The 17703-nt window shown below is 45.0% G+C and overlaps 1 protein-coding gene across 13 annotated transcripts in view; it reads left to right on the forward strand.

Moving 5' to 3' along the window:
* The first annotated feature begins 116 nt into the window (after positions 1-116).
* Positions 117-17703, forward strand: part of KIZ (kizuna centrosomal protein) — a 41866-nt gene continuing 24279 nt past the window's right edge. For 4 of the 13 annotated variants that reach the window (XR_011724854.1, XR_011724855.1, XM_071738770.1 and 1 more), the window contains exons 1-7: positions 153-274; positions 2751-2872; positions 4931-4993; positions 5348-5504; positions 8229-8321; positions 11934-12294; positions 14650-14881. Coding sequence is in view for 11 of the 13 variants with exons in the window: in XM_071738770.1 (XP_071594871.1) it covers positions 2754-2872; positions 4931-4993; positions 5348-5504; positions 8229-8321; positions 11934-12294; positions 14650-14881 (1025 nt within the window). In the remaining 2 variants the exon portion in view is untranslated. The other 9 variants (XM_071738773.1, XM_071738775.1, XM_071738771.1 and 6 more) reach the window with 9 other exon arrangements.

Consider the following 17703-nt stretch of genomic DNA (forward strand, 5'->3'; position numbering starts at 1 on the left):
AAAGTTTTAAAGACTTAAACAGAAAGTCCCAAAGCGGCCTGAGGAGCTCCCGGTGCTGCCAAGGACCCCCCCAGCCCCGTCCCGTCCCCATGGCAACGCGGCGGGCGGGGCCGCTTCCGGGTCGGGGCGGCGCGCGGTGCAGGGCGGGAGGCGCCGCCGTAAACAGCGGGGCCATGAGCGGTACCGACCCGGTCGGGCCCGGACACCCCCAGCCCGGACACCCCCGGCCCGGCTGCCAGGGGCTCGGCAGCCTCCTGCGGTGCCTCCGCGACAGGTGAGGGACACCGCACGGGGGGCTCTGCGCGGGGCAGCCGCTGTCACACCCAGCGCCTCCCGAGGGGACCCCGCCCGCCCTCTGCCCTGAGGGGGCGGCGGCCTCGGCCCTTCCCGGCGGGAGGGCAGCGGGGTGCGGGGTGCCTGGGGCGTGCGGCGGGGCGGGTAGCCCAGGGGTGCCTCAGGCAGTGCCCTCTGTCCGCTCCTCCTGCTCCCTCATCCCCTTCGGCCGCCCCTGCGGGAGGGCACTGCCAGATCCCTGCGGCGTGCGGGGGTGTGTGCGGGTGTGTATCTGTGTGTGTGTGCGGGTGTGTGTGTGTGTGCGGGTGTGTATCTGTGTGTGTGTGCGGGTGTGTGTGTGTGTGCGGGTGTGTATCTGTGTGTGTGTGCGGGCCGTGCCGCATCCCTGCGGTGTCTGTGCCCGTGGTGCTGCAGCGCTGGGTCCCGTCCCTGCTGGGCTGAGACCTCCTGCAGCACCTCTGTAAAGTTCCTTAGAGCCAGGAAAGAGGTGCGGGTGCTTCAGGGCTGGCTGCGGGGTGTGTGCAGGTGTTTCTCCTATGGACATCTTTGTAATTAGTATTATTTTGTAAAGGGGTATTTAGGGGGCATTTTATAACGGGTATTTTCAGCCTGTGGGCACTCCAGGCTGGGTCTGACTTGCAGGTGGGTGCACGTGTTGGGGCTGTGGGCTGGGGATGTGTCACTGAGGCTGTGCACAGGTAGTGATGCTCCAGGCCTGCTCCTCACTGCAGTGACCACAGAGGTGCTGTCACTGAGCACTGTTTTACAGCCAGTCTCTGCCGAGGTCATTTAGGGTTCTGTTGTGAAGCTGCTGTTTAAGCACTACCTTTTTTCAGTCCAGTACAGAAGATGCTGATTCCTGTGTCTCACACAAGTGTCTCAGATGTGTGGTATGAGCAGGAAGATGACACCATGGCTGTGGGAATCTGAACTTGTACCTAGATAAAACTTTGCAGAAATGCTGTGTGTATCTTCAATAATATCATCATCTTCTGCTCTGAGAGACCACTGGGAAACAAAATAAGAATAACTTGCTGCTTAAAAGACTGGACAAGAATATACCAAGTGTACTTTTTTTTTTTTTTTTTTTCTGTATAGAAGTTATTAGAGATGTGGGCCCTGGATAAGGAAGATGCTTTATCTAAATTCTGGCATTAGAAAATGGACAGGGCAGATTCAAATACCAGTGAGTTCCAGACTGTGTGGTGCTCTGAACTGTGCCTTTGTGTGCAGATATCACTCTTGTTAGGAGCAGGGGTGTCTTGTTCTTCTCCAGAACCTGATCTGCCTGACGTTTGATCATCTCTTTTGTATCTCCTGTTGTCTGAGCTAAGGCTGAGCTCACACTGCACAAATGGACAACCCCTCTGCACCCCTCTGAAACCTCTGGGGACGTAGTAAGTTTCAGATGGCAGCTCCTCTGCCTAATTCAGCTGCACCAAAAGGATCAGGAGTTATTTGGGGAGGGGGAAGTGGAGGCAGACAGACAGCAGGATTGCAGGAGCTGTGCTTCCTCTGGACACCCCTAGTATCCCAGGGCTTAAAATAACAAAACAGATTTCTTCTGCCTGGCACACTTCTCTTGTGTGTGCCTGTCTGTATTTGTACTTGGTGGTGTTGGCAAACAAGGGGTAATTTTTGTGCCAGACTGCAAGTTGTGTGGTGCTGTTGCCTCTGGGAGTGGTGCTGCAGAGGCAATGCCCTCTTCAGAGTTTATCAAAATTATACCCTTTACATTAACAACTTCTAAAAGTGTAAAATATGGAGGCTGTTGTGAAACCAGTGGAGCATTTCAGCTTCTGAAGTCACATGTTGACGTCTAAATACAAAAATCAATTTCTGTGTAGGCCTGTGCATGGTATCTGTGCTGTGAGCAGAATGACAGACAGGTTTTAGGGGTCAGAGGTAAGTGAAATGAGGTAGAGCAATTGCCTTCTGTGTTTTAGAGGAACAGGTGATTACTCAGCACTTAAACTTCAGTGGTTGCTGGTGAGGTGGCAGAGTTTGAGTGGTGAGGGTGATGGAGTAAATGAATTACATAGTTAAGTGCTGTGCTTAACACTGTGACTAACTTTGCAATTAGCTTTGCTTTTAGAGTGAAGCCAGATGCTTCAAGCTAAGGGTGATTTGCAGTAAATGTGTACAAATACTGAGATGTCCTGAGTTGAGAATGCAAGGCAGGTGGGGTTATTAGTTTTGGAAACACCTGCTGTTACCTGTTTTATGTAGAAGGTGGTTGAAAACCAGGCACCTCTAACCCCCTCAGCAAGGTTGGCTCAGGCTTGAGCAGGCTCTGGCCAGGCTCCAGGCTGTAAGGATTCAGCTCAGTGCTCGACAGTTGATTTAATGTCAGATTCATTTAGAAAACCTACTGTAAAAATAAAATTTCTTATTTTCATGGGAAGATTGCATCGTGGCCAAGTGTTGTGCAATTTTCTGTGTACTTATCTCAACAGGGTATGGTGACAGCAGTGTTGGTATTCCTACATTATGGATGTGGGACTGAAGCACAGAGAGCCCAAGGCCTGGTATCTCAAAAAATACTGAGGCATCTTATTCCTGCTGGTTTAAATGGGAGGTGAGGGATCAAATATCACTGCAGATCGATTCCTGGTGAAATGCCAGAGATTAGAGACAGCTTGTGGCTGACCAGGGAGTTTAATTCTGCTCTCAAATCCCAAACATTTTCTCTCTGTAGACTGAAGATTCAGGGTTGTTTGAAAATGAGACACCTGCATCCTTAAAAAGTTGTGAAGTGTGCTCTTTTTGCGCATTGAAGAAAAAAGTCAATATCTGACTGTTTAAAGCACTGCAGCCTAATGCAAACCTGAGTGGCCAAATACAAGTTGTAGGCAGAGAGCTTGGGTGAGAGCTTTGTTTCTGAGGTAACAGCAGAGGTGGTGCAGTGGAGTGGCTGAACTGGCCCCTGTGCTGCTTCAAGCTTCTTCTGCCACTGCCACATCAAAACTGTGCTGGAACCTTGGCAGAAGCTGGGGAAGCAAACCCACAAGTCTGGTTGCCTCCAGCTGGGTGCTTGGGCAGAGCTGTGCTGCAGGAACCACCTTGGGCTCCTGGAATGATGGCTCTCAAATGTGGAGAGGCTCTTACCTGAGGACTTCTGTACTGCTTTGCCTTGCCTTGGGAAGACTTTACTTATGTATTCCTGTGCTATCTAAATAGCTGCAACAAAGTAAAGAGTGGATAGAGGAACACCAGGCTGGTTGGGAGGAAAGGATCTTCCAGAGCTGAGGAATGTGGCACGCTACCTGTGCTATCAGAGAGTGAGAAACAGGACTGGAGCCAATGGCTGTTCCCCTCCATCAGCTTTTACATCCATCGGGATATCGGTGCTCTCCACTGAGTCATGAAAATTACTTCTAGAAGTGTAAAAACAAGATCTTGAAATCTGCTTTTGCTTAGCTGTCCATCATGTAAAAGGAAATTGAAAGGATGAGATCCCAGATGAAGCGTGGCTTTTAAATTGCATGCATGACATGAAAACCTAATCTTGTTTCAGACAGTGGCAGGATCAGATGGGTAAAATGGATGCCTTGATCTCTCAGGCTGAGAAGCAGGAGGTGTGGTTTTCTTCCTTGCTCTGCTCTGTGCAGGACAACTGGGAGGAAGCAAATGTGAGTGCCTGTGACACGAGCACGTTTGCAGGGGAGCACACAAATCAGAGATAAGTGTGCCCAGCCCCAGGGGGATGTGCAGTCTCCTGGGTCAGCCTCATCCATCATGTGTGCAGCCTTCCTGGCTAATGAGAACTTGAGATTATTTTTTAATAAGCAACTTGGGGTGCTTGCTTTAATTGTTGCAGGGTTTTTAATGTGAACCTACTGGCAGCCTCTGTCTTACCAGTTTATTTTTGATAGTTGCTTATCTTCCAGTGCATTTGTAGTCATTAAATGCTCTTTTCCTGAAAATGGATTCTCTCTGCAATGGGTTGTAGGTGAGCTGTATTTGTTAGCCTTTAGTAAGTTATGGCAGGTAGTGCTAACAAATCTCTAGATGTACTTTGCTTTAATGCAAAAAGTGTGAAATAGTCACTTGATTTTAAGTTCAAATTGTTAAATTAAATACTTGGGTATTAGGTCTGTAAACTGGGATTTTTTTGAAATCTCTTCTAATGTGTTGATAAAATGCTATGGGAAGTTCTGGGGAGCTGTATGTCTGAACAAGCTCAGCTCAGGAATTCCTGCATAGAAAGGGATCTGCTCTGGGACTCAGTGTGGGGAAGAAAGGGGCAGGGGGGCTCGTGGGCTGCCTGTCCTGGGCTGCCTGTCCTGGGCATGGGGCTTGGAACAGCAGCTTAGGCTGGGCAGAAACCCCTGGCTATTGTGGTGGGTGATTTGTGGAGATGCGTACAAGTTTAGGCATCTTTTCCCCGTGGAACAGCTGATGGCTTCTTTGAATGAGGAACAGAGAGACAAAGCTTTGAGGTTGTTGGTGGTTGTCTGGGGTTTTTTGTGGTAATCTTGGCTGGCAGATCAATCTGTGAAGCTACCAATCTAGCCCCAATGTGCTCTCTGCTCAGAAGAAGGTTATGCTCTGTAAAATGCTTTACTTCCTGCATTTTGAGGATTTAAATTGTGAAATAGTTTTGTCTTACTATATGTTTTGTTTTTTCTTTCAGTGAAGCCAGGAGGCTGGAATTAGAAAGAAAACTGATAGAATACAGAAAATCTGATGCATACCTGTAAGCCTATTTAATAGCTTCTTATATGCTATTGTTTGATTCTGTGATTTTATTTTAGTTACAAAGACTTGGGTATCATGGAAAGCTTTTAGAATGGTATCTTGATGGGTTTTTATAACTTCTCCTTTTGAACACCAGCCCCCTTGTCTTCATGTGAAGTTATTTAGGATCCATCCTGTCAGTTGTGGAAAGCAGCTTTGGGCAGTGGTGCCAGTGTGTCCCCTCCTTCTTGGGAGGCTGGGGAGGCAACTCCTGCAGAAATGTCAGTATGGATATGTCTGAAGAAAAAGAACTGTAGCAGATATGTTTGTTTAATTTCATGCTCTCTAAATACAGGTTATTTTTCCCCTGCAGAACGAAGGTAAAACACATGAAGCTGAAAAAATACTTGAAAGAAATAGATGAGCGACACAAGGGAGCCCTTCTGCGGAACCAGAGGCTTTTAAGGGAGTTTGACAGGTTTGAAGCTCATGTGAAGACTTCAGGCTCAGAGATGATTCAGAAGATGGAAGTAACTTTCTATAAGACCTAATGCGTTAGTGTTTACTGCTATTACAGGGTCGATAAAATGGTTTTGTCCAAGTAGTATGCACACCAGGACTTCAGATGTTGGTGAAACCTTCTCAAATGTTTTGTAGTGGCTACACATGGTAATGTTTGGGAGTTCGAAGTTAACTGAAACCAGTAGTTCCTCCTGTAGCTGTCACCAGCACAGAACTCTGCATTTGATCTTCAGTAAAGTGCCCGGTGCTTCTGAGTCTCTTGGAAGCAAGGGAAAACTGAGATAAAATGTAGCAATGGATCATGTGTTTGGAGTGTTAGTGATAAGATAATAAACTAGCAGTGTCTAGGTTGGGACAATAAGAAGGCTTGAGTTGTAATATTTTCACAAAGACTTTGTTATAGAACTGTATCTTATTAAGGCTTTTGTTACTTAAAATACTCAAATACATTTAATGGAGGTGGTTTCTGGACAGAGTTTCAGTTTTGCTGGTGTGAGCACCCTAAGGAGCCACAGTCAGTCTTCCCCATGCTTACTGCTTTGTCTTCACCAGTGGAGGAAGTCGAGGGATAAATAACTTGTGTTGCAACAAATTACTGTATCTGAACTATCCCAGATGTGGTCACGCTCACTAAACACTCAAACAGCAGCAGTGCTTAGGGGAAGCACTGCTTGCTCCAGTTCCAGTGCTCACATCTTGGCTTTTGGTACCATTTGTGCATCTATCCAGGTTTGATTCATGTGCCCTCAGAGCTGGAAATTTTGAGCTTTGCTTCTGGACTTCCACTTTAGTGATTTGTGTAGGAATTATCCTTATGCAGGAGGCTGTTGAACTAATGCATGCCTGTTCTGGTTTTAAATGACTGATTTTTATAAAAATTATTGCAACATGCATGCATGGTCATTATGCTTTAAAAGGAAGAATAAAAACTGGTGAGGATGAATGAAAGTTACAAGTCAACAGCTGCATTTGTATTGCCTTTTTATAGTTAATGCAGAAATAAGATGTAATTCCTCTGTTTTAATGAAGAGATGCATGTCTTGTCTTAATGTTGAAACAAACTTGATCAGGATCCAGGTTCAAGGTTATATAATAGACAGGATTTCTTATAATTCGTGCCTGGATGTGCTCTCAGTTTAATTGGCTGTAAGAAACAGCCAAGCACTGAGGATTTTTGAATAATTTCTGACATTGTTTTGCCATTCTCTGAAGAACAATTTGGGATGTTGGAAAGTGGTATAGATTGGCAATCATCTCGGATTTAAAGTAAAATTGTGGCTGTATGCTCGTGCCTCTGACATGGATTCAGATTTTTGGGGAGGTAAAAACTGGGAGGAAATGTGAGCAGGTATAAAATCTGCTTTGTAAGAGCAGTTGCATTCTTCAGAAATATTTGGCTGGGGCTGTGTCTGTCCCTGGTTGGTTGTTCTGACACCTTGGTGTGAGTCACGGGTGTGCCATGGTGGGTCTGCACGAGTGGTTTTTGTGCATTGCTCCCATTTTGGTGTTTCTATGCCATCCATTTTATTTTTTCCTGGCTAGACCTACTTTTTTCTGAGCTGTTGAACAGAGCACAGATTACATTCCCTCTGTGCTACAATTATGAAAAGCCCCCTTGCTGCGGATTGCATGTAATGATTTAATCTGTTGTGGAAGTACACAGAAATAAATTATTACTATTATTTTTTTTTTCTCTTAGAGCGAGAATGCCCCTCAGCAGTGCTTTATCATAACTGTGCACAGAGTTTGTGTGGCTGTAGCTGACAAAACTTCTTGGTTTTGAAGAATTTACTTTTTTTCGGTGTTGGTGTGTCTGCAGTTTGTTTGTGTAAATTCACTTGAGCTTTTAGGAAAATCTCATAGTTACATTTGAGTGCATTTTGAGTGTGTTTAATTCTGCCGAGGTTGGGTTTTGTCCTGTAAAGTTCTATGAACAGCTTCTCTTACCTGGGAAGCAGCAGCCTCGCTGAATGCAGTGCTGGAGTGAAGTGCAGAGCCGGCCAAGTTAATTGCTCTAAAGATTTATTTTCATGCATATTACCTGATGCAGAATAGGTACTGAAGTGCTTTCATTCAGGGCCGATGTAACTTGTTATTGGGGTTTACAATTACTAACAAACAGAATTAATTATAGGTGCTGCATGTGCTTGGCTTTCAAGCAGGAGTCCTCCTACCAAGGCATTACCTCTGGTCAATTAAACAATGTAGTGGAGGTGGCGGCGGCTGACGCCGTTGTTTGTCACTAACACTGCACCAAGTTGCCTTTCATGCTGGGCTGCTCTTTATAACATCTGCCATATACTGTTCCGTATAAATAGCTCAATGAGTTGTAAGATGATGTGTGTAAGAGAAATTCTAAAGCTCATTTAATCCCAAAGAGATTGAGTCATTGTCTGGATGCAGCAGAAATAATTTGGCGTTAGAAATGCTAGTTGGGATGAGATAAATTGGAGGCAAGAAGTTGTTGCTGTTTTGTAGGGTTCTAAATTATGTGAAGGAATAAATGTGTATTAAAAACCTGCAGAAGATTGTGTGCTTGCTCAGGGATGTGGAAAAATTAAGAAAAAATAGCTTCTCTGGCTTTTTTAATGTAGTCCAAGTTAAAAAATGCTGTTAGGACATTACATTTAAAAGTGGATAATTTGCAAAGCAGTATTTGTTGATTTGTGGTGGTTTTGTTTGTTTGGGGTTTTTTTTCCTCAGTTTTATATAATGGATTTGTTCATGTTTAGGCATGGTATGGGAGAGAAATGAAAAGCACATTACCACTTCAGGAGGGTGACTTGTCAGCAGAAGGTAACAAGGAGGAAGACCAGGAGGAGCAGGTAATGCAGAAGGAGTGGGGGAAATGTGTTTCATTGCATGGAGGTGCTTTCCTCTGAGCTGCTGTCTGGAGAGGCAGGCAGTCTTGGCAAGGGGATTTTCATTGCAGCATTTGTAGTGTGAAATATTGTTTAGTGCTTGAGTGAAGTAGAGTAACCTGGCTAAAAGGAGCAATTATTTCAACCAAAGAACTAGAATTAAAAGGGAGGGGGTGGGGGGGGGGGATGGACACAGGCACTGTTTATAATAATCTTTGTGTTGTTTTTATAATTCCTATGCTTAACAGTGTGAAAATGGTCTTGACCAAATAGGAAGTATTCTTAATGATATATTTTTTTTAACGTAGCAGTCAATTCATATGGTGTATTTATAATTTTGTGTGTTTTGACCTTTTCTCAGAAGCAGCAAAAAGAGATTGCATATCTGAGTAACAGACAAAAAGACTGACAAGGAATACTTAAATACATTCTGCTATGTATCTGCAGTAAGGCAGGTTTCTAATCCCTCCTCCTATCTCCATATAAATGATACAGTTCAAGACCATCGCTGTTTTCTTCACTAAAAGCAGTAAAGCTCTTTTAGATGAAATGTCTAAAAACATCTTGTAATAACTTGGAGCATGCTGGCAAGAGTAGTCACTTGTGACTGTGTGTGAAACCCCCTCACCAGTCGATATTGTAATAAGCAGGCACGGCCAACTCACTCCATTATTCAGAGGAGCCAACAGCATTCTTGTCCCTTAGGCTACAGCATTCATTAAGAAAAGCTTACTGGGCTGAAAGCTGGGAACAGATGATAACGGGATATGATTTTCATATTTAATGCATTCCTTGGAAGAGTATGTGTGCTGCAGATTGATAGAAGAATCAACTGCTACTTTACTAAAAGACTTTCTAGTTTGCCCTATAGCTACCGATGGAATCATTCAGCCAAGAAATTAACTTTTTCTCCTTTTACCTGCTTTATATATCTGCTAAGCAGGCTGCCTGGCTGCCAGTAAATGTTATTATGCAGTTAAATGTTTGGTATTTAAGACTCTTATCAGAAAAGAAACAGAGGCCACACTGTTTTGTTTTTATAGTAGGAGGAAGGTTTTCGGTTTTCTTTCTTCAGTGCATTAGCAGTTGTTAATCTGAGTTTATAGGAAGTTTTCCCCATAGATTAAAAAGTTAAAAACCTTGAATTTAGAGCATTCTTTAAACTGTAATATACAAAGCAATGAACCCGAGCAACCTTGACCTATATAAGCAGGCCCCCAGCAGTTTGTGAATTATATTTTAAATTCAGATCTATGTGAAAAGGTGAGGGGTTTTTGAATGCTAGATTCTTCAGTTAAAAGCAAGTTGGTGTAGGAGAAGGGATTTCTAACCTATGGAAAAGTTTACATAAATACTAGAACATCAGTCTTAGAGTATGGCTTAAATTTTTAAAAACTGTTTGCAGGTTTTGGACAATACAAGAACTTGGTGTATACACAAATACATCCCTTCATGCTGAATAACACTAAGTAGCTTGATTGTGATTCTTCTCCTCTTGTTTCATTCCTCTCCTCATCTCCCCCCATAAACTCAAGGGGAACTTAACTAAATTTTGCATCCTTTTGCCTCCTCTGTGTGCTGTGTCTAAATCCTCTTCTCTAACTACATTTTTGTCAGACTGACTGTGTCCGTTTCCCACCACTTGAAATTTTCTTATTCTTATGTCCAAAAATGAGAGTTTGTTCTTGGTGACATGGCATGGAGCCAGTCAGAGTGAGTGTGTGTGGTTAGGAGGTGGTGTAGCCAGGATGTGGATAATCACAGCTGGGAACTGGTTTTATTTCCCAGCACTGGTGTTGTAATGGTTTTCTTCAGGCTGGTCAGGGTGCCAGTGGTGGTGTGGTAGCATTGTCAGTGATGCATCTTGGGGATCAAGGACAATCAAACAACAATCTGCTTAACCCCCAGATGGAGTGACATCAATTCAGTCATTTTGTTGACTGCTACAGGTGAGACATCAACACGTTTTTACTGTTTTGGTGCTGAAAACAGTGCTTAGACCAGTGTTCCCTGTCATACTTTTGCTTTGAGAATGCAAAGGTGATGAGGAGGTGATTTTTTTAATTTTTTTTTCCCTGCAGTCAAAGAGGAGCTTATTGGAGTTGTGTGCCTGCTATGACTCTGCCAAGCACTTGTACCTGTTTGAGATGCATTTGTTTTGGAACGCTACATCCAGGAGCTGCTAAATCCATAAAGTACTTGCTAGATGCATTTTAAAGCAGTAAATCCAAGCCCCGAAAAGTAATTAGGAGGAACCCGAGAGCAGTGGTGATGGAATAAGCTGTGAACTTAATCTGAGTGGCAAACCTTTACTCCTGCTTAAAATAACTTCATGGCTTTTTGTTCTGCTTCTTGTTACGTGGAATTTGAGCTTTTTTAATGAAACTTGGTCACAGACTAGACAAGATGCCTTTGTTTCCTTTAAGCTGGGTTTGGCAGCTGACTTTGTCTGGTAGGAAGAGGTCAGGCAATGAAAGAGAGGAGAGAGGTGTGGAGGTGACTGTAAATTGTCCTGCTGTGATTTGGGGCTGAAAAGTAAGCCCTGCTTAGTATGAACAGTGGTATTAGGATAGCTAATTTTGGCTTTGCATAAACTGGCAGTGACCTCTTAGTAGTAGTGGTGGCAGTAACCACTCCTCCTAAATTGTTCTGATTGAGTAGGCTCAGAAAGAAAAAAAAGGCAAGTATTAAAACACTGGGATTTAGAGGCAAAGTGGTTATAGAACTATTTTTATGCAAGTTCAACAGTTCTGGGAGGAAAGTGCTATTTCTGCTTAGTGCCAAAAGTAGCTTCGTGGAAAATGTGTTTTCATCTATGTGGTGTTAGTTGAGTAGTTCTTCCTCTTTGGTGTCATTTAACAGCCAAGAAAGAGCAGAAGGAAGACAATGAATACAGTGATTTTTGCCTTATTCCTCTTTGCTTTGTTGACATGCTGTGAGCAAAGCTGGATACAGAGACAAGTCAGTGATGGCAGATGTATGCCTCAGGTTCTCTGGGGACCCTTCCTCATCCCCTTGCCTTCTAGGGAAGATCATGAGAGGAGCAGCAGGAGGGGAGTGCTGGGAGCAGGTGCTGTGGGTGGCTCCAGGAAGATCAGTTTGTGCCACGAGCTCCTGAGGATCCTGGCCTGGCATCAGGAACCACAGCATCACCAGGAGGGCACAGGGTTCTGCTGGAGTCAGTAACTCCCAGGGTTCTCAGTGACTTTGGTGGGTAGGGCTAAATGTTGTGCTTTGGCCCAGGGTCTTAAAAGTCTTTGCAGGGAACTAATGATAAAAGCTTGCCTGTTTGTAAAAACCAGATACTGCCTCTGAACCCTTTTGTTCAGAATGGGGGTGCAGTGTGCTTTTGCCCCTAGTTGCTTTGGCTCATGAGCTTCAGTTGAGGTTTGGGCCCTTGTTTTCGCACTTGCAAGAAGTGCATGCCAAGTGTTTGTGTAATAGTACTGCTGTACAAAACACTTGAATTCTGTGACTTTTTTCTCTCCAGAAATCAACATGCAGCCCTCTAGAAGGTCCTCTTGCAACTTGCTGCCTGTTTGTTTTCTTAAGCTGTCTTTCACCTGTGTTTTTCAGATGCTGGGGATGGGAATGCAAGCAGGAATTAGCACCAGGGAGGCCATGCCAAGAGGATTGTTTCATCCAGCCACAGTCTCCATGGGCCACCACACATCATCCATCTCAGCTGCTGGAGGTTTGGACATGGGGCAGAACCCCCCCCAGGCTGCAGAGAGCAGCTTGGTGCCTGACCTGCCCCTGTGCCCTCTGTCACTTGGAGGACTTGGTCAGAAGAGCAGAAGCACTGATCTAGAGGGTGATGCCTCAGTGGAGGAAGCAGGGAGACGTGGAGACCTGGCAAGCAGTGAGGAAGGCTCCAAGCAGCTCATCTCTTCATCCTGTGCCCCTGAAGAAGAACAGCTGCAGGGAAACATCCCAGGTACAGCAGGGCACCTGCCTGTCTGCCTCTGCCACCAGAGTGATTCCCACAGCTACTGGTTTCCCCTGTATCTGTTGCACTCTGGCTGAAGCAGGCAACACTTGCCTTTTTCTTTTTTTTAATACTTTTTAATTATTTGCTTTCTTTTGACTCCATTTCCTTCCAGGCTGCTCATCTGGAGGAGGGGCTTGCTTGAGGGTTCAGCCTCCTTTGGTTCTCCATTAGCAAGTGAAGATTTCTTCACTGCTGTGCCCACAGTTGTCTTGAAGTCCTGAGCCTCATTGTAAGAGGCAGTGTGTGTCACTTCTGGTTTGGGTTGATTTCCTTCTCCCTCAAAACATTTGTACACAACAGCTCATCCATTTTGTAGCAGTGGATTTGGCAGTGTAGGCTGAGGACTGGTGTGCCCCTGTCTGTGGCTGGATGAATCCCAGCTTGGTGGGGGTGCTCTGCCTGCTTCCCAGCTTCCCTGGGAAAGGAAAGGGAGATGTCCAACCCGAGCTGCTCTTGTTTTGGGACAAGATGCACTTCCCTTGAGGGCTGTGTCCCAACTTCCCAGCCTTTTTTTATTATTTTCCTTCCCCATATATGTTTTGGCAAAATGTTTTCTCTTCCATATTACTGACTTGGATACCTACTTTGAAGTAAGCTAATGGATGTGTGTTTGAAGTTGCAGTGACAAAGATTTGTCACTAAGTAACAGTTTATTCCTTTCTTAAGACCTTGCAGAAATACTCTCCCCTGCCTTGCCAGCTAGCATAGTAATTTTCAACTTAAACTAGTTTTCCAAGCCTCATAAAAACTGCTAAAATGGAGCTATTTATAATGGAAACTGGTGGCAGCCCTAATGATGCAGTGACTCCTGCAATCCTGTCATAATTGTGGGTTTCTTTTCTGAGGGGAGCTGGCATCCCCATCAGATCTCTGCTACATCTTGGGGTTTTTCTGACACCCTCTTTCTTGAGGGTTGTGTTGATTTTTTTTTTTTTCCTTTTTTTTTTTTTTTTTTTTTCTTTTTCCCTGTTGCTTTTTCTTTCTCTCAGAAATTTGTTTACCTCTCATTGTCTTTGATCTGATGCATTTGCCACTTCTACATTTTAATGACAGCCTGTCCTTGTTGGTGCTGGGAGGAGACCAGTGCAGCCTGGCTGGTATTCACCCCAGGCTCTGCCTGCAGCTCCTCCCCATGGGGCAGGATGAGGAGGCCAGCATCGTGAATAGGAAAAAATACCCATTTAATTTCTGGAATTCTGTATCTCTGCCTTCAGAGAAAAACTGTACAGTTGGCTTCGAAATCAAAACCAGTTTTTTGTCAAAAGGCACAGTAATCACCTCAGACTGCCTGAGGGGCTTTTGATGTCTGCCTGCTGCCAAGCATGTGTTGTGAAGTGAGGCTGCTGGGGGTGTCTGCAGGGAATGGGCTCCTTCCACCTTCCTAAGCTTCACCTTCCATGCTGCAGTGGTGGCAGCTGAGGAGGATGCTGGGCTGTGCCATTCCTGGAGCAAGCATGCAAAGGGCTCAGCCCTGTCCTGCCCTGCTCATTTCCCAGCAGGTACAGTAGTGACATTTCTGTTTCCTGTACTTGTGTCACAAATTTGGAAACAAAGCCAGGAGTGGCTGTCCTGGAACCAGCTACTGTTTGGCATAAACCTTCAGTGCTTTGGTTCCACTGAAGGTCTGTGACCACAATGAGCAGAAATGCTGGGACTGTGCTGTTAGCAGGTGTGCAAATGCTGGTGAATTTAAATACATGGTGATTTTATGAAAAAGTGGAAGTTTCTGTGGCAATACTAATTTGCTGCAGCAATAGCTGGTTCCTTCTGGCATTCTATGAAGAGATAAGTAGCATATATCTGTCATCTTAGAAGCATGATTCAGCTCTGTACTCTCCTCCTTTAGAGAAGGCAATTAATGTGCAGGGTTTAAAACCCCCAGGCAGGTATTTCTTCTGCAGGGATTAAAAATGGGTGATAGCAGACTCTTCAGGTGTACTTTTTCCACCTCTGTGAGAAAAGCTTCTTCCAGCTTTCCTGTTTCATGGTTCCTCCAGAGATGGTTGAGTAAAGTCAGGATGGTTTTTGGGGAATGCCAGGTTTGTCTGCCAGGCACCAGGAGCTGCAGAGCCCCAAGGCAGGAGCCTGCCCAGACTCCCCCTTGTGAGAGCAGTGCAGAAGGACACGGGGCTGTGGGCAGGGAGGCAGAGGGAAGGGAGACCAGAGGGATGCTCCTCCATGCCTGTCTGAGGAAAGAGCTCAACTAACACCATAGGTAATCTTAGTTTAATTCCCTACACTACCATGTACTCCTTGCTCCTGATCATGTTTGGGATTTTTTTTTTTTTTTTTTTTTAATAGGACCAGACTCTGTCCTGAATAACTGGGGGGCTTGTCAGGAGGTGAGCCAGGAGTGCAGCCCTGAGCTCCCTGTGAGCACCGAGGAGGAGATGCTGAGCACCCCGGGTGAAGGGCAGGGCAGGGTCTCTCCAGCAGCCAGCTGGGGTCCCCAGGCTGCTGAGGGACCCCCCCTGCAGCCACCACCCCCTCCCACTGTGCAGGAGGAGCCCTCCATCAGCTCAGTGCCAGACAGGTACGTCCTGACCTCTCTTCTCTGCCAGCTAACATGTGCCTCAGAGGCTGCTCACATAGAGACAGGCAAACTCCTCACATTTTTATTTTTAGTATCTTCCTTTCTCTGTGCTAGTGGTGATTAGCTTCAGGGTAACTCATTCTGGTCAGGCTGGGACAAGTTAAGTTGTTTTAAAAAGGTAGTAGGTATTCTTCAAATGCACACAAATCTTACTTTTAATGAGTTTATATTGCAGTACTTACAATTTACTAAACAATGTATTTTGTGTAGATTCCCAGTTGGTTAAATTTTGTGTGAATTTCCAGTTGGTTAAATTTCTTGAGCATTTTGTTTTAAAATAGAAAAGAGAGAACAACAAAGTAAGGGGAAAGTGTGGCCCAGATGCATGGCTTGTCCTCTGCTACCCTGTGAAAGTGTTTTATTGCCAACAACATTTGCAGTGCCAGGCTGTAATTATTATTACAGATTATCAGATTATCAGCTGTAATACTGGACCTCAGCTGGATTTTTGTTGTGGCAGTTTGCTGGTAAACCAGGGAAGCACATCCTCATCCTGGTGCAACAGTACCCACTACAGATGGTCCAGGGGGATTGCCCAGGTTGCTGGCTCTGCTCCCACCTGGGTCTCCACCTTGCTGTGTCATGTCCCTCCCACCTTTATCTCCTGTCTTCATTCTCCTGAAAGTCTCTTTGCTGCCAGTTCCCTGTGCAGCTCTTCATGCCCACATCCCCCTTCACCCCTGCCATGCTCCCACTGCCTGACCCCATGCTTTTGAGACCTACACCTGGTGCCTGTCTCCTGACAGCTCTTAGGGACAGCACACTTCTGTCTCCTTCTCCTCTGGGTCCCCAACATCCTTCTCCCTCTTCACCAGTTTCCTGCCCCCAGTCACAGCAGAAATATTGCAGAAAACCTTTTCTGCAGGCACCTGCTGTATTCCAGCAGCTGCTGCTCCCCATGGGTCTCTCTACCTTGTGCAGTTTCAGAGTGCTCCTAACTGGAGCTGTTAACCAGATACTAGATAGATAACTAGATAGGCTGGTTAGGTGGTGGCTGTTTATTGGGTAGAGATCACATACAAAGAAAACCAGATTTTTTTGCCCCTGGAAAATATGGACTCCTCTCTTGCAGGTTGGGTTCAGGTTTTGGTTGGCTTTTTTTTGTTTTTTGGGTTTTTTTTTTTATTGTTTGCAGCTTTTTATTCTGCTTCATGCATCTACTTTTCCTACATTCATGGTCTTAGGTACTGACTTCAGTACTGGTTTGTATTTTAATGGATGGCAGTTGAGCAGAAACTCGTGGCCATCAATATACAGGTCTGTAACTTTATCATTCCCCATTTGCATCAGGCTGGTGCCTGCTATGGAAACATCATCTAATTTACATCTAAATAGCTTTTACCCAGTTTTTTGCTTTTGTATAACACCTGTTAATCATAACACTTTGTGGGGAAGTTGCATGGAGTGCCTGCCTTTGCTGCAGAAGTCGTAGCTGAGCGAGGGTAATTTAACCTTTTGTTCTCTGCCTGCTGACGGCAGTGAGCCTGGCTGTTCACAGGCTGATGAGGAGGCTCTGCCCTGCTCTCCAGGCTCAGATAAATTATACAGAGGTTTTGCTGCTCGCATTATCTCCAGAGCACGGCTGGAAGCAGAACGTGGAGGTTTCTTCTCTCATTGTGCCAGGCTGAATGCCTCCCGTTTCTCAAGGCTGTGGAAGTGGGATCGCTGCCACTGTGAGCAGTTTCTGCAGAAAAGGCTGAGGTTTTAATTCGTTTTTACCTGAAAATTAAAGTGCAGATAAAATTCAAAAGTGGCAGGGCATGGAAGGTCTCATGGAGGGGTAAACTGCCTTCTCCATTGTTCCACTTAAAACCCAGTGGCCTTTCCAAGTCCATCTTCCCAGCGCATGTGAAATGCAGCAAGCGTGCTCGAGTCCTGCAAAATAATTCATGAGCTGAAAAATCTTGGGAAAAAGTTTCTGAGCAATTAGTACACATATTTCCATTTACAAATTATGCAAGCTATGAGAATGCAGCTTCTTTGGGTCTGAATGGATTGCAGCACCGATTCACAGAATGAATAATACCACAGGTTGTGCCACGTCTCTTCAGGACGTGTGTTTTTCTCTTATGAATTTCCTACCCTGGCTAAAGAAATGTGCAGAATTTTTGCAAAGCCATTTATATTTGTCCTTCTAAATGAAAATATTTGTAGGTCGGGCTTTCCCAGTGCAGCTGTGGTACCCAAATGAAGCCCTGTTGCTGCTTGCCAGCTGTATTTGGGCCATTTGTGCATTTTTAGTGTCTTACTTGAAATCAGGACCAGAGATGGAGGGGAGAGGAGCTCTCATGTGCAGGGATCGTAGCTCACTTGAAAGGCAAAACAAAACCCTTGTTGCCCATCAAGGAGTTACAAGTTTGTATTTTTGGGAGAAAGTGCCTTTCCTGCCTTACTGCAGAAATACCATTTTCTTGGGTTTTTAAAAATATTTGAGGTAATTCTTTGCTGGACGTATTTTCCTTCTGAGAAGTTCAGCCTAATTCCAAAGGGTCTTTTCCAGCTGGAAGGGATGGCTATCATGTAACATCATCAGTTTATTCACCAAAGAAAGGGGGGTGTTGCTATGAAAGGTTGTTTTAGTACAAGCTTTGTGCCTTGGTCACAGTTCACAAGGGGTTGCTGCAACTTTGCTGCTCTGTTTTGTAAAAATGACCATTTTTAATCACTCTGTTGGGAGCACTGCTGGGTGGGTGCCTTTACCAGAGGTTGTACCCCCACCTTTTCAGAGGAGTCCCCCCTGCCAGAGCCTGATCCCTGTACTT

This window comes from Heliangelus exortis, chromosome 3, assembly GCF_036169615.1.
Source record: "Heliangelus exortis chromosome 3, bHelExo1.hap1, whole genome shotgun sequence".
Lineage (NCBI taxonomy): Eukaryota > Metazoa > Chordata > Aves > Apodiformes > Trochilidae > Heliangelus > Heliangelus exortis.